The sequence below is a fragment of the Gadus chalcogrammus genome, chromosome 3 (genome assembly GCF_026213295.1).
Source record: "Gadus chalcogrammus isolate NIFS_2021 chromosome 3, NIFS_Gcha_1.0, whole genome shotgun sequence".
NCBI lineage: Eukaryota > Metazoa > Chordata > Actinopteri > Gadiformes > Gadidae > Gadus > Gadus chalcogrammus.
In genome coordinates, this window is record NC_079414.1 from 16,116,745 (window position 1) to 16,137,211 (window position 20,467).

Here is a 20,467-nt window from a genome sequence, read left to right on the forward strand (position 1 = left end):
GTGTGTGTATGTGTGTGAGTGTGAGTGTGTGGGGGGGGGGGCATTGATGGATTGAGGACACATGCCATTGGTTCTGAAGTACGCCACAAACATCATCATCATCATCATTAATAAACTCTGTGTGAGTGTGTGTGTGTGCGTGTGCGGGGCGTTTGAATTTTCAACAACAGACAGTTTTACACAAGCTAATCAATGGCAGCATCCATTTTTTATGAAGTTCACAACAAGGATTGATGTGTTTCATTATAAGACCAGCGACCCTTGATGGGTAAAAAAAAAAAAAAGAATACAGTTGGTTTGCCCTCACATTTAAACAAACCGAGAAGTCATTAACATCTAGGCAACACAACACAAAGACCCCCCCCCCCCCCCCCTGCCAGCCAGCGCAATAGGCCGTTAATTACATCTCGGCGTTGCGTTGTTCCTGAGTGATGCCGGGCTCATTTTCAATCTCTCCTCATAGAGCGATCTGCTCCATAAGGGGACGTAGAGACGCCCGTGGATATGTGTGACGCCACAGAAGACTGCACAAAAGCACCCTGAGCACCACATTCCACTTGACTGATGAGTGAGACGGGCCATCGCTGGGACTGGGGGTCAATCAGCGCTCCTGAGGCTGAGCAGAGCAGCGTTATTGTGCTGGTCACAGTACGCTAACGTCATGCTATTTTAGCTCTTTCATACCCTGAGATGGCGGTCGTTAAGAGAGACTCTTGTTTTGACCATTTTAGTGTCTAATGTTCCATATATATGTATACACTACCGTTCAAACGTTTGGGGTCACCCAGACCATTTCATGTTTTCCATGAAAACTCACTCTTTTATTTAACAGTTTTCAGCTGAGCTTACATAATTGCACAAGGGTTTTCAAATCATCATTTAAACAGGATTAGCTAAATAATGTACTATTAGACCACAGGAGTGATGTTTGCCGGAAATGGGCATCTGTACAGCTAGAAATCAGCAGATTCCAGCTAGAATAGTCATATACCACATTAACAATGTCTGGACTGTAGTTCTGATTAATTTTATGTTATCTATATTGAAAGAAAAAAGTGCTTTTCGTTAAATAATAAGGATATTTCTGAGCGACCCCAAACTTTTGAACGGTTGTGAATATATAAATATATATATTTTAATTGTATTCTGATGGAAGATCTATTGACAATAGATGATAACAACAGGGGGAGGCAGGAACTCAGGGGTTAGAGCAGTGCAGCTGGCCACCAGAAGGTTCCTGATAGCGTCCCTGGCTCCTGGGACTCTGTGTCCCTGAGCAAGACACATTAAAAGCTCAGGACGAGTTAGCTCTTCCCTTGCATGCTTGACACTATTGTCGGTGTATGAATGTGTCTATGAATTTGAGCAACTTATTTTAAAATACTTTAAAGCATTTCTATAAATGCATTCCATTAACTAACTGAGTAAACCATAGAAAACAATTCACTAAAGGTTTTTAATCTATAATGAGATAATCTATAATGAGACAAAAAATAAAGATAAATATATATGTATAAAAAGGGATATAATATTTATACTACTAAAAGTAATTGCCATCGGCTTGGGTCTTTTCTGCAAGAAACTTTAATTAAGACCTTTCATTTCACTTTTCATCTCCACTTCATACCAGATTTGCCACTAAACGTGGCATCTCTTACACACTCTGACTCACTCACTCTCTCTCTCTCTTTCTGTCACTATGTCTCTCTCTCTCTCTCCCGCGTGTGTGTTATTTCCAGAGTATCTGACAGTCTTCTCCCAAATGATCGCATTCCACGACCCGGAGCTGAGCAACCACCTCAACCAAATTGGCTTCATCCCAGACGTAAGTAAGCCGAGCGGTTGCTCTCCTGAATAACTCAGCGGAGAGGAGGACGCTGGATAACAACAAATCTGTCCTCCTACACGCTTTTTAAAAAATGTGTTCAAAAGAGGCGAGAAATGGCAACGCATTAGTCCGGATGCCTGGGCTCCGTGCCAGCCACACCACCACCGATGCAGTTTTTTTCGTGTTTTAACATTGCTTGATCCATTCATTCAGTCGCTTATCCAAAGGCTAAAATAAGGGTCACTTAGGTGCAGGTGAACGAGGTAGACATCTGGCTCATGGATGCCTAAAGGGAAGACTGTGGACATCTGGGATGGAAAGTCCATCCGACACCTTTGTACTGTACTGACCCCCTTTGACCCTTTTATACGGCTTTCTCTGTACACCACAAACACTGAGCACCCTGTGTGTCCGTAGCGGACCAGGGCCTTCTCTTGTGTCTTAATTTGCATTTCTCCTGGTTTGTTCTGATTTCATCATGTCCCGCCGTGTTTCCCTTCCTCTTCCATACTGTGTTCTGCATGTTTTGATCGCAGTCATATCCATATCCACGTCTCTACGGGGATACGGGGGATCTCTCTGTGTAGGCCGTGGACATGTCGATGCCCTAGCCACTACGCTACGCTCTTCCCCTTTTTGTGTTCTAAAGATGTCCGGCAAAAGCCACTGAGTGCGACTCTCTGAATCCCAGTTATGGCTTGATTTGCATCCGTCCTTGCTTGAGTGGATTCCATCATGTCCCCGTCTCTCATGAATTTTTCAATGTGTTATTCACTATTGAATTCAAGTCGTTTAGCAAATGCTTTTATCCGAAGGGACTTACAGTGAATTCCTTTTAGTGACATATCGTTGACGGGCAGATAGGGGCTCAGGAGTTCTTGGTTCTGGGATGCCTACGGTTAGACTGTGTGGACACTGGGGGATTCAAACTCCGAACATTTGGGTCAAAAAACCCTAACCATTTGAGTGTCCAGCCCCCCGTCTCAAGACTTCCTACTGGGTTTGTTTGGGTTTCGCCAGAGCCTAATGGGTTTGGGGTTGCAGCCCAAGCGCCATCAGATCTCATCTGTTATGAGAGTGGGAGTCCTGCAGAACTGTGGTAAAGGGGTTATGAATGCACAACTCCTGTCTCACCCTCATGTCTGGCTTCCCTGGTGATGATTAAAGCATGTAATGGCTGCCAGGAGCCCTTCTAATAGCTGTCCTCCAGCTGTCTGTCTGTCTCTCTCTCACTCTCCGTCTCTCTGTCCCTCCCTTGCTCTGTCTATCTGTCTCTCTATCTTTTTCTCTCTCTCTGTCACTATGTGACTCACAATCATACTCTGTCTGTCGGTCCATCCGTCCGTCCGTCCCTCCGTCTGTCTGTCTGTCGCCCACAGAGCAAGTTTAAAGAGCCCCCTCCGTCTAGGTTTCCTTCGGATAAATGTTGGAAAGTGGGGGTGTGTCTTTACACAAGGATGACCTTCAAGAAAGTCCCAGGGAACATACTTATGGAATTTGTGGAGACGTTTATTTTGAGCAGTGCGCGCGTCATTGGGCTTTAAGTGATTGTTGAAAGGCAAGCAAAATCACACATGTTTTTTTGAACGATATCGTTTGCCTGAACAAAAAGCTGCAGGGGTTCTTTTTGTTGGATTTCTTATTGTGATATTTTTTATACCAACACCAGCGTCCTCTCAAATGTGAGTGTCTTATCTCGACAGCGTTTGATCCGGGGTTGGCTTGACTTCTAATGGGGTCGGTATACCTTGTGTTTTCTTTTATGTCGCGCTTTGTTGAAACAAGCCGCTTGATCTTGATCCACATATTTCACTCGGCAATGTGTGAATATTTGCTTTAAGGAATCAAGAGCCTTGTAGTGTGCCGTCTGACTCTCAAGAGGCAGGGAAGTCTGGATGACTCCCAACAAGTTTTAACCCACAACTCTCTGCAGGTAGATTTACCCGGTCTACCCGTGTGCATCCTTGAGCCCGGTGCCTGACTCCTACTGTCTCCTTGATGCCATATATCTGAATTCAACTCACCTGGGATAAAAGATCTGGCCTTCCTTGCATGCATTGGATAGAATTTCCTTAATTAATCCCAATGGCAAATTAGGCGCGCTTGTTTTTGCCAAAGAGGATGATGATAATAATTAATGTTTTCATTTGTGAGGTCTCTCAAAGAAAATCACATCCTATTGCCCTTTTGTTATATAATATATATTTTTTGGGTTTCTACAATCTCTTGGTGGTGAGCCCACCAACGATGGGAACCGACATCAGCAATAAGCATGAACACACACACTGCCATGTATCCAGGGTTTAATTCAAGTCCGTTTTCTATTGGGGCCACATTCTCCCATCCGGCTCCCATGCAGCTGCCAATTACACCTGGATTAATTCAATCTGTCTGGCCTGTGCTGCCGCTCGCCTGGCTGTTGAGAGTGGAGCCGCAAACGCACACTGGCTTCCATTACTCATTACGAGCGTGAGGCCATCTGAACACTCCCTGGTGGGCAGCCGAGGAGGAGAGCTGGCTTACCAATTAGCTCTCTGAATTAAACTCTGATATCTCGTGCGCACCTTGCTCTCTCTCGCTCCCACTCCTATGCTTTCATACGCTCACTCGCTCTCTCTGTCTCTGTCTCTGTCTCTCGCTCTCTCCGCTCTTTCTCTGACTGGCTCTCTCCGTCTCTCGCCCTCCTCTGCCTCTCTCTCTCGGTCCCTTCTCTCTATGTATGTGTGTGTGTGTGTGCCTCTCTCCTCTCTGTAGCTCTCTGGGTTTCTCTCCCCTCCTTTTCTGTCTCTTTCTCCCTCCATGTGGGAGATTCGGAGGCTTGAAGACAGAAAGAATAGACCTAGACTAACTAGACCTAGAATAAATAACTAACAGCCACTGACCAGCTCCAACTAGGAGGAGATGAGAGGGGGAGAGAGAGTGAAAGAGAGAGAGAGAGAGTTATAATAGTTCTGAGCTAAAGAAACATTTGTTTGCTGATTGTTCAGTTCCTTCTACAGACAACAAATGCAATTGAAATTAACTTTATTTAATTAGTTTTACTTTATCTCATTTCCCCACACATATTAGGTGGCTCACCCAAGTTCATTTTTCCTTTGTTTTTCATAATTTAACCTTGTTATCGAACGACCCCAATTTCCTGTAGGAAATTTCTTGTTTTTGTTTGTGCCAGAGTCGCAATAGGCAGTACTTTCGACTGAGCATTTGCCATTTATCAGACTCTTATCCAAAACAACAGCACTCATGTACGAGTCATTAAGGAGCAGGTAGGGGTTAGGGCATCTTGCTCATACAGGAATACTTTGGAAGTTGAAGTTGAACAGCCTAGCCGCAACCCATTCAGCTAACGCTAAGAAACGTAATTCATACGTTTCTTATACGTTCGTTGCTCATTGCACAAACCTAGGATTGTAATTATTTGCATAAATCGTGAAGTGTTCATGTTCTTAGAAGCATATATATGGTATGTATAACACAAGGGGGTAAATTCCAATAAAGTGAACATGAAAAATAATTCTTTCAGAATGCGTTAACGCTGTGTCTCTGTCTCTGTCTTCACAGCTCTACGCCATCCCCTGGTTCCTCACCATGTTTACGCGTGAGTATCCGTCCTCCCTTTCTGTCGTAGTTGCACCCAGTGCAGCGGGTTGAATGTAGAGCATGCTGCTACTCAGTCAGCTGTTTCGGCAAGATCATTAGCAAGCAGATACAATACAGTTCTGTGTGAGAACACTGGTGGTGTTCTCTAGCACTGAGAGAACACCACCTTATACTTTAGCATTGAAGATTCATAGCTTTAACCTGCAGCTGAAACATAAACAATATTCACAGGTGATGCTGTAAATAAATGGTTAGGGGGTGTGAATGCATTCTGAATGAGACACACACATGTGTGTGTGTGTGGGTGTTTATATAAAACTAAATACAACTTTTCCGTTTTGCTATCCATTGTACTGAACCTCTAGTTTTCTTCCCTGTCAGGTTTACATAATTACCACACACACACACACACACACACACACACACACACACACACACACACACACACACACACACACACACACACACACACACACACACACACACACACACACACACACACACACACACACACACACACACACACACACACACACACACACACCCCTTCCCAGGCTATGACCAGGCAGTGCAAGCGATTGTCCCTCGCTCGTCAGCTTGACGAGGGCAGCGGAGCACAAGCTTTGTTTACAACCCGCCCCTCGTCATGGAGCTCCAGCCGTGCGCCGCACTCGCTAATCTATGCTATCACCGCTCCACCCAACCCCCCGCCCCCCCTCCGCAGCACCACTCAGCGTGGGGAGCTACACTCGTTTATTTACCTCTGACACAGGTCGGCTGTCAGAGGAGTGGAAAGGGACAAAAAATGTCAAGCCCTGAGCTCATCGCATGCTCAGGAAGGGCTGTCCGTCCGTCTGTCCCGTCCGTCAGAGACCGACGTACCCCGTCCCTACGTCCTCCTCTGCGTGACGCACCCTACGGCGCCACATTGATATTTCATGCCCCACGTCAGTCCGTCTGGTGATATCAGTAATAAACCAGATGAAAGCCATTCACCACATGGAGTGGAAAATATATATGGAATAAAAACTTTTTTTTTGCTTTGCGCTGCTCCGCGGCGGCTGCCCCTGAATGCTGAGCGGACGTATTTCCCGGGTGCTGGGGCTCCTTTAGATGCGCTCTCAGTATTCCTATCAATATTCAAGGCCCTCGCAACCCAACCAAAGGGCTTGTTTGTCCCTCGCCTCAGGTGTCAAATTGGCCAATTCCACCTGTAAGACACGCACATAGTCATTGATAAATATATATATATGTACTCATACCTCTCAGACACGCACTGAGACAAATGTACTCGTATCTCTCAGACAAGCATGTTGTGACACAAACACTCATCCAATATGTGCGCCTACACAAACAAACGCACAAATTCACACGCTACGATTCACACGAATACACACACACACACACACTCACACATTCCCTCACTCTCTCAAAATATAAAAAACACTTGCACACAGGCACACACACACACGACAAGGGCGGGAGAGCACTGACTCACTGCCGTTCCCTTGGAGAAAAGAGTGGAGGCAGAGAGTGAGGCAGTGAGTGGAGGCAGAGAGTGGAGGCAGTGAGTGGTGGCAGAGAGTGATGTAGGGAGTGAGGTAGTGAGTTGAGGAAGGGAGTGGAGGCAGAGATTTAGAGAGAGGAGGAATAGAGCAGAGGTAGTAAGTTGGACAGAAAGTGGAGGTAGAGAGTGAAGAAGAGAGGGAAGTAGTGAGTGCAGGAAGAGAGTGAGGTAGTAAGTGGAGGCAGAGAGTGAAGTAGAGCGAGAGGGGGGTAGAGAGTGGAGGCAGAGAGTGAGGTATGACCCCGTGTCCTCCAGAGGCTGCTGCCCCCATGCCTACTAATGGGCTCAATCCAGCTGGGGCCCTGGCAGGTCATCTCACTCACACACTCACACACCAACACACTCACAACCTCGCGCACACACACAAACACACAGGTCTGCCCCATAGACTGCTAATGCGTTAAGGACCAACCTTCCCGACCACACACACACACACACACACACACACACACACACACACACACACACACACACACACACACACACACACACACACACACACACACACACACACACACACACACACACACACACACACACACACACACACGTCTCCCTTATCACTCTACCTCAGCCCTGTATTTATTCCCTGGCATCCTCTGCAACAAAGCTGCCAGTTTAGACCCTTTATATTTAGACAGATAGAAAAGTGCCTCAGAATAAGTGGTCCACGCGAGAGAAACATCTGTTTTGTTTGAAATTACCAATACAGGGTTCGACCCCCCCCCACTCCCAATGCCGCTCTGCTAATCTTGTATCCTTTTGGTGGGGAAGTTGTTGCTTTTTTCTGGGAAAATAACACATTTCCATAAAGTATTTTCTTTTCCAACCGAGTCGTACTTTTTGAAAATATCCCTCCAGGCTCTTCTTGCCAAACCCCAGCTTTCTTCAATGAGCCTCAACATTTAACATTCAAAGTACACACACACACACACACACACACACACACACACACACACACACACACACACACACACACACACACACACACACACACACACACACACACACACACACACACGCACCAATGACCACACACAAATAAATCTGCTTGTCGACGTCTCAAGCCGGATTCGTCATGTTTCCCCCTCTCTCCAGGGGTGTGTGTGAAGGAAAGAGTGTGTGTGTGTGTTCAGTCACACTAGCTGATTTCCCTCTGTAGTATTATTTATTTATGCACCCCCCCCCTTCCCTTCCTCCAGACGTGTTCCCTTTGCACAAGATCTTCCACCTGTGGGACACACTGCTCCTGGGGAACTCGTCCTTCCCCTTCTGTATCGGGGTGGCCATCTTGCAGCAGCTGCGGGACCGCCTGCTGGCCAACGGCTTCAACGAGTGCATCCTGCTCTTCTCAGACCTGCCGGGTGAGAGAAGGTCGCAACTCACAATAACAGCAACTCAATACATTCAGACGGCGCTTTTCAAGGAGGCCAAAGTGCTTTCCATGGCCTGCGCTTGTGTGTGTGTGTGTGTGTGTGCGTGGTAAGTGGTTTTGTGATATTTAAGTGGTTTTAGTCGCATAAAGATTCCTTGAATTTCCGTACTTTACGTCATTCATTATCTGGCAAGTGTTTCTATATTCGCATCCAGTTATTTATTAAATACAAATACCTGGTCGACTGCAGACATTGGGGTACGAAACACAGTACCTTTTCAGGTACAGTGTCAGACCCCCTAACCACTAGACAACCCAGTTCCCGCCCCCCAGTGCATGTGATCGCACCTGCATAGCATGGAGAGAGAGATGGAGAGCTGGAAGGCAGGGATTGGCTGCTGCTGCTTACCCCTATACTGTCGATACAGATGGACACTTCTCTCTCCATGTGCAGAAGGAATGCTGTGCTCTGAGGGTCTAGACCAAAACACGGATATAGTCGAGGTAACCGCTCAATCCAGAGTCCAGAACTCATACCCCTTAAGTTTTTACTAGAGGTCCCAGTGACCTCGTCTCTGTGACTGTGATGCATACCGCCTAGGGATTTTGAGTGTGTTCATCGAGCTTCTGGGGATGGAACCCAAAAGGTTCTCTCATCGATCTCCGGGGTCTGCAGCCTAGCCTGTAGTGGACAATCTGGGGAAAGATGCCCTTAACTCAACTCTCTGCTCTTTTTGACGTTTCTTGGAATTCACTGAGAATCTCTTTGGATTAAATAAAAATAAGGAAATTATTATTATTACTAGCAGGGCTGATATATGTATGATAATGCTGAAAAACTTCAACGTCCAATGGACCATGGTGTAGTGTAACCCACCATAGAAGTCTCCCAGCTATATACCTCCAAATTGTTTTGACCTTCTATGACATTCAGTGTCGGATTCTCGACAAAGGCCGCCCTTAATGGACTCTTTTGTGTGAGGAGAAACCGCAGCACTATATCATAATATGGGTAAATTCCATTTAGAGCCTGCCACAACACAGCACAGACCACCTGTATGGAGGCGGCCATACCTTGACCCTAGCAGTGTCCCTACAGTTATAAAGGAAGTGCACCCAGTGTTTATGTTGGGAGGGCCACCTGTGTTTACCTGGCTTTTGTGTCAATTTGATAAGAATCTAGTGTGTGTGTGTGTGTGTGTGTGTGTGTGTGTGTGTTGAGGGGGGTGAAGCAGGGAATGATGCAGCTGCATAGACACCACCAGGAGTTGTATGGTTTAAGTTCAGTTTTATGTCTTAGAAACTGTAAATACTAAATCGTATAGTGTTACGGTTCACTCCCAACTGCATGGTTCTGGGGTTGATCCCCAATATCCACACGCTCCAAGTTGGCATCCCTGAGCGAGTTTGAATTTGAACCCCCACCTCATCAATAATAATATGTATTTAAAGAGAAAAACATCGACCCAATGACTAAGCGGTAAACAGTGTTATCCTTCACCTATTGTTTTGCATTCTGTCTTCTTACAGCTCCCACCATACACAGTTATGATCTTTAATGAATACCTTTTGGAGCCTGTACCGAGGCCATGGCCATTTATCCCCTTCATTTCACGCCACATTACCGAGGGCGCCATTCAAGTCTGCCGAAGATTAAAAACATATAACGAAGAGATGACTCGTCTTCACTCTCCACTAATCAACAGCTGCACAGCACCGCAATTTGCTGCGCATATATTATCCACCGGAGGGGCCGTTGTTAGTTATCTACTGGGTGTTGGCGCGATCTGCTCTTCAAGGGGCCGCGTCTGTTCGAGTACGTTCATCACAGTTACAGTCTCAAAGGGCTTCGCACAGGGCCTTGCGTCGTGGTGCACACTCTCACCCAAATGCCGCCAAAGGGAAAGGAGAAGCTCTCCAGATCCGCGGTGAAGAGGGAACCCTCTCCGCGGGGACTTTCGCAGCGAACGGGCAGGCGTATAATGGTGGTGCTATAGAACTGTGGAAGTGGGGGTCATACCTTCGACTGTGGTGATGCTTTTTCCCTGGCATTGCTTGGTTTGTTTGTTGTTGTTTTTCAACTTAAGAGCATTAGGCTGCCATGAAAGCCGTCTTTGGCGTTCCCGTTGACACGCTAACTGTGCGCAGAGTGCGGATGGTTATTTAGGAGTTATCGTGTGTGTGTACGCCGCGATGAGTCACAGGGGCCTCATCCCCGGGTCTTCTTGCTTTGTATATTCTTTACACATCAGTCAGGAGTGTTTACGCACACACACACACACACACACACACACACACACACACACACACACACACACACACACACACACACACACACACACACACACACACACACACGCACACTAGCGCGCCAATACACACTCACACTAGCGCGCCAATACACACACACACAAGCCCGTTCACACACACACCCTCATAAACACGAGCCCGTGCACACACACACACACACACACACACACACACACACACACACACACACACACACACACACACACACACACACACACACACACACACACACACACACACACACACACACACACACACACACACACACACACACCAGATCGATTACTCTTGCAAAGTACCAGTGACACAAACTGCAGGAGCTGCATTTATAATGCATTTGTCTTCAAAATGTCTACCACACATACACATACACGTACACATACACACACACACAAACACACTCCTGACACTGGGGAGGGCACTCTTAAGCTTCCCTAAAACCGGCTCTAAATGCAGCTTAGTCCTGTTTTTGAGGTTGTCTCCTTCTTCTTTTTCCTTCAAGATGAGAGCAAATAATTTGACTTTAGAGTTTGAACAACTGCCTCAGATTTAAGGCTCATCTCTTCAAAAGCAATGGCATGGCACTATGTAAGCGTAAAATACATGCACACACACACACACACACACACACACACACACACACACACACACACACACACACACACACACACACACACACACACACACACACACACACACACACACACACACACACACACACACACCTCCCCCATGCTATTCTCATTTCAGTGTTGCCATAAGTTGCCTTTTTTTGGGGGGGGGTTTTACTGAAGAAATCGTAACAAGTTTATTCTCAGGGGCATAGGGTGGGAGAGCTACTGCTCCTTATAAAGGTAAAATATGTCTGCTGGGAACGGGAGCCTTTGGCTCCCCTGGCAGGGCTGCGTACGGCTGGCCACGGCTGCCAGGTTGCAGTCTTAATACCATTACTTCCAGCCTGCAGCTGCTCGTGGTTTTGCCCTAATAGTCGGAGTTCAGTACAGTTTTCGCCTCGCACACTTGTAGCTATATATGGTTATGGATTACATATTTTATTCACAGAGACTTTTAAAAAAAAAAATTAAAGGTCTACGGTTGCTTGAAGTCTCTCCGAAACTAAACCTTATTAGCTCCCCTCCACAGTCGTGTAATTTACTCATTCATCATACTATGGCACAGGTTTAGAAACGTTTAAATGTGGTGTAAACGCTGTGCCATCTCCGTCTGATTGAAAGGGTAAATATGGAGCCATGCAGCAGTGGAAAACCTTGAAATGGGGCAGACCCCCTCTCCTCATCAACGGGGAGCGCCACACACGTTAATAAATGGGATTTATGTAAATCTGACCAAGGGACAGGCCTTTCTCCAGTCCCAATTCTATCTACGATGCATCCTGCTAAAGGGAGTCTCAACCGAGTATGTGTTCCATTCTCTCCATTAAACCAGAGTCACACTTCTATCTAGGAGGCATGCTAGTAAAATTAGTCTCAATCCAGGGTGCTTTCTGATCTTTTCCATTAAACCAGAGTCACACTTCTATCTAAGCGGCATCTTGATTACATATTTAAACTCAAGTTTTTATTCATTACTGCCTTTTATTTCTAGGCCTGAATGGCAAACCAGTTTTGTTTTCAGTTTGGCTAACTTTTTTATATTTTTGTTTTTTGTTTTGATTGTACTCTACTTTGTTTAGTTTTTAACATGAACTATTACCTTTGTGGGAGAAAGCAATGATTTTGTGACTCAAAATGAGACCGAAGTATGAGTTTGCTTTCCATTCTCTCTATTAAAGCAGAGTAACACTTCTGTAAAGTGAGACTCGACCCGTTTTTGAATATGTACAGGGGATCTGACGACGTACTATAAATTCAGTACACAGACAGACGTTTGCATTAGAAAACTCTGAAGCACCCTAACGTCCTGTGTTTTGGTGCAAATGATGAGGTGCATCTTTTACCTGAATGACATCTGGTGTATACGCATATTTAGTTTGGTTTGTTTTGGTTAATGTATTTTGCTAAAATGTCTGCCACACTGCCATGAAACGGTGGAAGATGTGGAGTCTAGAGGGAGGCACCTGGGTACGACATATGTTGGGCTCATTGGTGAGGCGTGGTAAACTAACGCTGTCAAACACAGAAGAAAAAGATGGATTAGTTTCATGCAAGATGTTTGCTACATATTTGTACATCGGGGAATTGAATGAGTTGGCAAATGTTGTTGTTTCTCTAGTTTCGCTAGACTTGCACCTTCTGAAAATGTAAAACAAATCAAAAACTGAAGGTACATAAATGCTGTACAAAAAGTACATCATTATTTTTGTTTTTAAAATCACAAATTATTATTAGGACTCTTCATCTTCAAATGGCTTCTCATGTTTCACTAACTGTGGCAATCAGAGTGGAATGCAATGATAGAAAGATAATATGCGTACCATTCAGAGTGCCTGCCCCACTCTCTATGCCTCTATCTAGACGCTAATTAGACGGGGACAGCGCCTGTCATTGAAAAGCCAAAGGTCATGTCAGACCCTCTTGAGAGAGGAGAGCAGCGGCTCATTATACAGTAGGGTGGATTCAACTAATGTCTGCAGAACGCTGCTCAAGTCCAGATCAATGTTTTCTTCTCGGTTTAATTAGTGAGTTGGCTGTTGATCGATGTGTTAGACCCTACTAAAAGCTGTATATTTGATTATTTTCCTACCACAGATAATTTCACACTTGGTTCTGTATTTGCCTGTTATGTCATGTGCTATTTTTTTGGGGCTGTTATGAATTCTTTTTACTTCGTCCCTTACTTTCATGCCTTTATGGACAGGACGGGGGAAGCAGCCAGGAAGGCAGGGTTGAAAGACATTGCATGTAGCGAATGTATTGAAGGTATATTGCCTACATGGTTAGCAGAGCCGCCTGTGTTGAGCGAGTGAGTCGCCGTGGGTAGTGATTTATAATCAATCATTTAGAAAGATCATTGAGCAACAAACAAAAACAGTCTGCTCCTTATAACAACAAGAGGAGAAACCGTTGGAGCAAGGCATTAGCACTGCCAGTGTTGAATTCCCCCTGGGGTCTCCAATAACCATATGCATTAAAAGCACAGGGAAATATTTTAATATAACTACAATATCTTTCAGAAATCCATAATGGTAATCAGCCAAAAATAAAAAAAGGTCATCCTTCGATTGCCGATATTATTCCCATTCACCTCTTGTTGCGGCTGCGGCTAATCCATATATTTCTGCTGCCGGAGCTCTTTGGAGATTTACATTAAGGTGTGACGGGCTGTCTGGCAGAGCGGAAAACTGAGTATACCCATGATGCAGCAGGATCGTCCTTCACTGGCTATTAGCATCCATTACCGTGATCCAACCTGGGCTACTGAACTTTACTGATGCTATTCAGGTCTGAGGCAAGAGAAAAACTGCCCACGCTACATATCTGACTGAAGAGGGTTTCATCCGAAGCAACTTATAGTGGATTCAGATGCGTTAAGACGTGTGGGCGTAGGGCATTTGGCTCAAGGAAGCCTACAGGCATCTGGGATCAACCCGAGTATCTTTCTACTGCGACACCTGAGCCTCTACTGCACCATATCCACACTGCCGCATAATATTTATTTGAATTGGGTCATCAGGCAGCAGTGATGGAGTCTGGCCTCTTGCTCAATGATACCTATACGCCTCAGATACCTGGGACAGAACCCTGGTTTTGGCCGGGTAAAAGTTAGTTTGGGTCCTAGCTATTTCACTTGCACATATGAACGCTAACAAGTCAGCCAGAAGCTCTGCAGAGGCAGTTTTTTTTGTTGTGAAATGACTGCAGTTTTGGACGCTCAAGTTATTCAGTCAACGTCTGAATAAACTCAACTGCCGAACATACGGCGCTCACAGCGTGTGTTGTCATTACCAATGTTTTCATCCGTCGATCGCGCTTCCATCAGCTGTGTTCTTGTTTGTTCTTGTGGTGAGAAGAGCACAGTTCCCTTTCGAGTTTTATGGGTTCTGTAAAGCCTCTGAACCTGTTCATGTGGTTCCTATGGGAGACTCTATAATACGCTCTCTTAACTTTTAATGTGTCAGTTCCTGCACTGTTGACTTATTTCTAGCTGGTGCTCTTCTCCAGTAGTTCCCCAAAACGTATAGCGACCAACCTCTTGATGAAGAGACAGTATATTCTGGTTTACTTCTAAAGTATAACCACATTTATAGCGAACAACCTCTCGATGATAGCATATTCTGGTTTAGTACTTGAAGTTGATATGTTCTGAGAAACGGCGGGAAAGTGGATGTCATCCTCATCATAATCACAAATCCAACAATGGTAGCAGAATAAAAAAATGATGTAGACCAGAATTTCTTCGCACACTGCACTGCACCATACCATGTGTCCTCCCATGCAGTTTGATAGGCCATTGGAATAACTTAAGGGGGAGAGAATCAGTGTGGATGTGTCTTACCGTGGGGGTAACTGCAGTAATTATACCTGTCTGAATCACTATACGGAGATCCTTGCTCAGGTGGCTGCTGGCATTTCTTCTAATAATACTGTGTTCGTCTGCTGTTATGTGCGTCTGCTCTTACACCCGTTGGTGTCTGTGTGTGTGTGTGTGTGTGTGTGCGTTTACATTATATACAATACGCCTACGCTTATTATTTTCCCCTCGATTATAGTGACTGGCAGGACATTACAGCATTTCATTATTAGTATTTTTGTTTTTGTATCTCCCTGTTTAATACACAGACTCTCTAAGGGCCCCTGATCCAATTAGCATTTGACGTGTCTCCCCCCCCTCCCTCAGAGCAACGCCAGTTGGCGCAATTCTAAGCCCAAGACGAACCTCTCCACACGTAAACACCAAATCTAATTTCAGATAAAAACAAGAAGGAATAAAAAGCAACACACAATACTGGTGCAAGCAGACAGTTTGCCATGTCCTGCTGGACCCGGGGCCTAATGGAAGAGGAGGATCCATCTCCCCCTCATTCCTCCACTCTCTCTCTTTTTAATGGCGCCCGCGATTGCATTCCCCTCTCGACGCCCTCGGGAGGAGAGACGTGTTTCCCCGAACGGGGTGAGGACTTGTTGGTTATGGTCTGCGCCAGGCTCTCTTCATGTAGGGGGTTTCGCTCTGTCACAGGGGAGATTGGGTTTGTTATTGGACAAATATTGGATTTGGTAATGGTCATCATTTCACGATTGTTTGCAGATTATATTGTATTGTATTATATTCTTAAAAATAATAATCCACCTGTGATTTCCCTGTTAAAAAATTTCAACCAAACAAGTATGCATCAATAGAAAGAAATCTCCATGCCAATATTTGCATTGTCCATGTACCAACTGAACAAATTGTATCATTTGGAACTGTTAAATCATTCATTGTATTTAAGATGTCTGCCATCTTTTGCATTTGCAGCCATTAACCGATTACACTTTTAACACAATTCATACATATGGATAAGATGTTCACGTCTGTCTAGCATGTGTGATACGTCTTATGAATATACCTTCTACATCCGATATTCATAAAGGGCCGAAAGAATCTGCCCTGCCCCGTGATATCACAAGTGGGTGTGTCCATCTCGATGTATGATGGATAGATAAGCCAACCAGTTACTACGATCCGCTGGGTAGGCTGGAAGATTCTTGCCGCCTTCAAAGCAGATCGGAGGTTCGGAAGCTCTTATGTGTCTTAACGTAAACCGCGTTCACACCCTGGACCTGTCTCACGCACCGCGTTTACACCCTGGACATGTCTCTTTTTCCAAAATAAGAGAATTTCGTAGGGTATGACATAAAACCGGAAAAGCAGATAGTTTGTGAGACTAGACTTCATAACAACAAGTATGGATGTCCGCAGGGACCTCTTTGCGCTTCTTTGCTGAATCAGATGAATCAGTTATTAGAACTGCTTACCATGGTTGAACATGAGCAAGAATTTATCAGGTGATGTTTATAATTGTAATTTATAATGTATTGTGATGCAAATGTTGGAATGGATGTTAAGTTCGCCTCTTAGTGCTTGCTGCAAGTTCACTTTGGTCTATCAATGAAATCCCGACCTAAGATAGTGTTCAAGGCGATTTCCTTAAGGTCCCAACCTCCGAAATTCCCGGAAGCTCAGACTGTTTTGAAGGCACCAACAATCCATACATCTGGGTGGATACCCCCATTTGTGATGTCACAAAGTCACAGGGCAGGGCAGAGTTTAAAAGATGACATATTATACCACCAGGTGTGAGAGTGATTAGCCATTACAAGCCGTTTTGAAAATCTACCTCTTCTGACATCACAAGCTGGCGTGTCCACCTAGATGTATGCAGGATATATCAGTCTACCGGCCTACCCAGTGGACTGTAACAAACTTTGCTCATCTATCCGTCATACTTCTAGGTGAACACTTCCACTTGTGATGTCAGAAGAGGCCGATTTTAAAACCAGCTTGAGGTGGCTAATCCAACTCTCACCTGGTGGTGAAACGGGGCCCTTTTAAGACGTATCAATAAGAAACCAACACCCTTTCTCCCCCAGAAATCGACATTGAGCGCTGCGTGCATGAGTCCATCAAGCTCTTTAGCTGGACACCCAAGAGCGCCACGTACCGCCAGCACGCCCAGCCCCCCAAGACCACCGCCGTCACCGACGGCAACGGCTTCGGGAGGCCGGGCACCTACTACTTCTCAGACTACCAGGACATGCCCCGGACAGACCTGGTAGGTAGCAACTAGTACTTGTACTCGGGATTACTACTGAGCTGATAAAAAGTATTCTCTGAGGGTCATCGTTTGATAGGGTTTTCGTTTGTTTGTTTGTTATTGTATGACTTTATAATCAAATTCCTCCTTAACAAGTCGACAGGACAGATACAAATTTGTTTTGCTGTTAGAATGATTGAGCAAGTGTGAAGTCGAGCCCATCCATAATCAAGATTAAACTGATATATTGTTTGGAATTTGACATTTAAAGTCACATACCTCTTGCCTACAATCATTAACTGTCAATATACTCAAGGTAAACAAAGGCACACTGTATTGAACTTCTTTTTTTCCTGTGTTGCATATATCATCCCAAAACAAACAACCAATTTTTTTTGTGTCCGTCCATAGCCATACTACCTTCGATCTGTGTACCCTGGACCTGTCTCACATACCGCGTTTACACCCTGGACCTGTCTCACATACCGCGTTCACACCCCAGCCCTGTCTCACCCACTGAGTTCACACCCCGGCCCTGTCTCACCCACTGAGTTCACACCCCGGCCCTGTCTCACCCACTGAGTTCACACCCCGGCCCTGTCTCCCCCACAGAGTTCACACCCCGGCCCTGTCTCCCCCACAGAGTTCACACCCCGGCCCTGTCTCCCCCACAGAGTTCACATCCTTGCCCTGTCTCACCCAAAGTGTTTGCACCCTGGCCTTATCTCACCCACAATGTTCACACCCTTGACCTGTCTCATATACAGCGTTCACATCCTGGCCCTGTCTCACCCCCAGGGTTTACACCCTGGCCCTGTCTCACATACAGCGATTTTACACCCTGACCCTGTCTCACAGCGTTCACATGAGAGGTTTGCCTCCCTCTCGCCGTCAACCACCTCGGCACCAGGGGTCTTATTTAGAACTGTTGCGTACGCACAAAACGGGGCTGAAAGTGGCGCACGTGACTTTCCACGCCAAGGTTGTGATCTATAAAAAACTAACTTGACGGGAGAATGTGCGCAGCCCTAAGCAAACTCTGACCCATGCGTACGCATGGTTTGGAGGAAAAGGAGAATTGGCGACACAGACAATTGTGGTGGTGAACTGAAGTCAGACTGAAGAAATGTAGAGAAGAACGATTATGTTTTATCATCGCCCTTCACGAGTTTAATTTAAACCCGTATCATGCATTAAATCTATGTAATCAGAATAATTTAAGTCAAATGCGTTATTTCTCAGTTATAACTCCAGAAACATCTCCTTAGAATCGAAATGAGAATTCAAAATCGAAATATTCTATATTTAATCCCGTCACTCCGTACTGTCCACTGACGGCGCAAATGCATGGAATAAAGCATCTGTCCAACATGTGTCAATAACATAATATTTTTATGTGACACTGTAAACACGTAATCAAATGTCAATTAAATCCCAAATGTGGAAAACCAAGCCACATACTCCTCATCACAATCGTTATATTATTGTCCGTTCCTCTTGATGTTTTTCATGACAAATCAGGCATTAAAAAGGGGTTATGTTCAAGAACCTTTTACGTGGGTGAGTACAAACTGATTATCCAAGGTGTTCTCGTCAGTCTTATTACCGTAACCCTATAAATACAGCGGTGAGCCCCGTGCGTAATGCTGCACCATGGCACTGCTGGCACTGCTGGAGGACCATGCAAATGGCAGGATTCGGAGGGAGAGGGTCTTCAGGGACCATGACAATTTATTGGTACATAAAAATATGTACCTTTATGTCAGACCATCTCTTTTTTAATTCTGGGTGTGTGCGCTCCGTGCCACTGACAGAGTTCACTGCTGCAGCAACATGTTGCCACTCACTCTGCTTTTTGTTGTTAGTGATCCCAATCCCGTGACCGCCGAACAAAACTACTTTTCGGGCCTCCACCTCACCCACAAGTGTCTCCACTTCGACCTCCGTGAAATTTCGCTTTTTTGCTTTTCTCAGTCCTTCTGCCATTGTTTCCGACAAGACATAATGCTTGCATCTGAGTCTGTTTTATATGCAGATCGCATTCATGAGGTCGTTTGCATTGACCATTTATGGTTAAAAAGGGGCGTGTACAGGGCGGAACGTGAAGTTGATTCAGCTGTGCACACTTGTCGGCACTCTGTGATTTATAAAGCAAAGATTGCTTAGAGGTGTGCGTACGCAGGGTTTTATAAGTCTGAATATTTTTTGGCGCAGGCAAAACTTGGCTTTTGGGGCGTGCGTACACTTTTAGTAATGATCCCACGCACAGTTTTATTAATGAGACCCCAGGACTTCTGTCTCCCAGGTTGCGGTAATGTTATTCATTACCCACAAACCCAAGCAAGCGCTCATTTTAATAAGCTGCACCATTCATCTATGGCCACCTCCCGACAGAGAGACAGACAGACAGACACACAGACACACAAGGAACAATACAATCGCTTGTGACATTGTGTTGTTTTCGCTTTTGAACCTGTTCACCCACTGACAACCAAGTTCAAACATTATATATCTCGTAATAAGGTTGGCTTTCCTAAAGATTTGTGTAATGCTCTGTTGAACATCATACTGTGGTCAAAAAATAGTTAGTAGAAGGTAAAGACTAGTGAGCAAGACACCCAAATGTAGTTGTTCAAGAGTGCTGAGATGTTTAGGTGTGGGTGTGGGTGTGGGTGTGTGAGCGCACGTATGTGCTCTTAAAAAGGATTTATGCACTTTCTAATTCACGCAAGGAAGAATCGTGACAGGATTACCAAAACCCAATGACTCTAATCAATGCCTGATTTGCAAAACACTCAAAATTGTAATATTATTTCATCCATTTATATTCATTTCATAATGTGTTATTTGTAATAATAGAATTTCAATAGAATTTCATGGCAAAGGTGGTTGATTGTTAAGGGAACTTTATTTTGCAGTGAACACTAATATTCATCTTGGCAAGCGGTTTGAATAATCAAGAAGCTTTGGTTATGCCATACTCTATTTAATCATCCTATATCTGGTCTTGAAGATGTTTACGTCTGGGTTCAGAGTCTCTCTCTAACTTCTTTCTTTTGTCAGCAAAAATAGAATCATCAAAAGATGTTGAAG

General features: G+C 45.0%; 1 protein-coding gene across 1 annotated transcript in view; it reads left to right on the forward strand.

Moving 5' to 3' along the window:
• The window catches only part of tbck (TBC1 domain containing kinase), a 39,987-nt gene that overhangs the window by 8,416 nt on the left and 11,104 nt on the right, over positions 1–20,467 (forward strand). The window contains exons 20-23 of the mRNA XM_056586287.1: positions 1,740–1,825; positions 5,390–5,426; positions 8,198–8,359; positions 17,211–17,392. Coding sequence (XP_056442262.1) covers positions 1,740–1,825; positions 5,390–5,426; positions 8,198–8,359; positions 17,211–17,392 — 467 coding nt within the window. The remainder of the gene's footprint in view (positions 1–1,739; positions 1,826–5,389; positions 5,427–8,197; positions 8,360–17,210; positions 17,393–20,467) is intronic.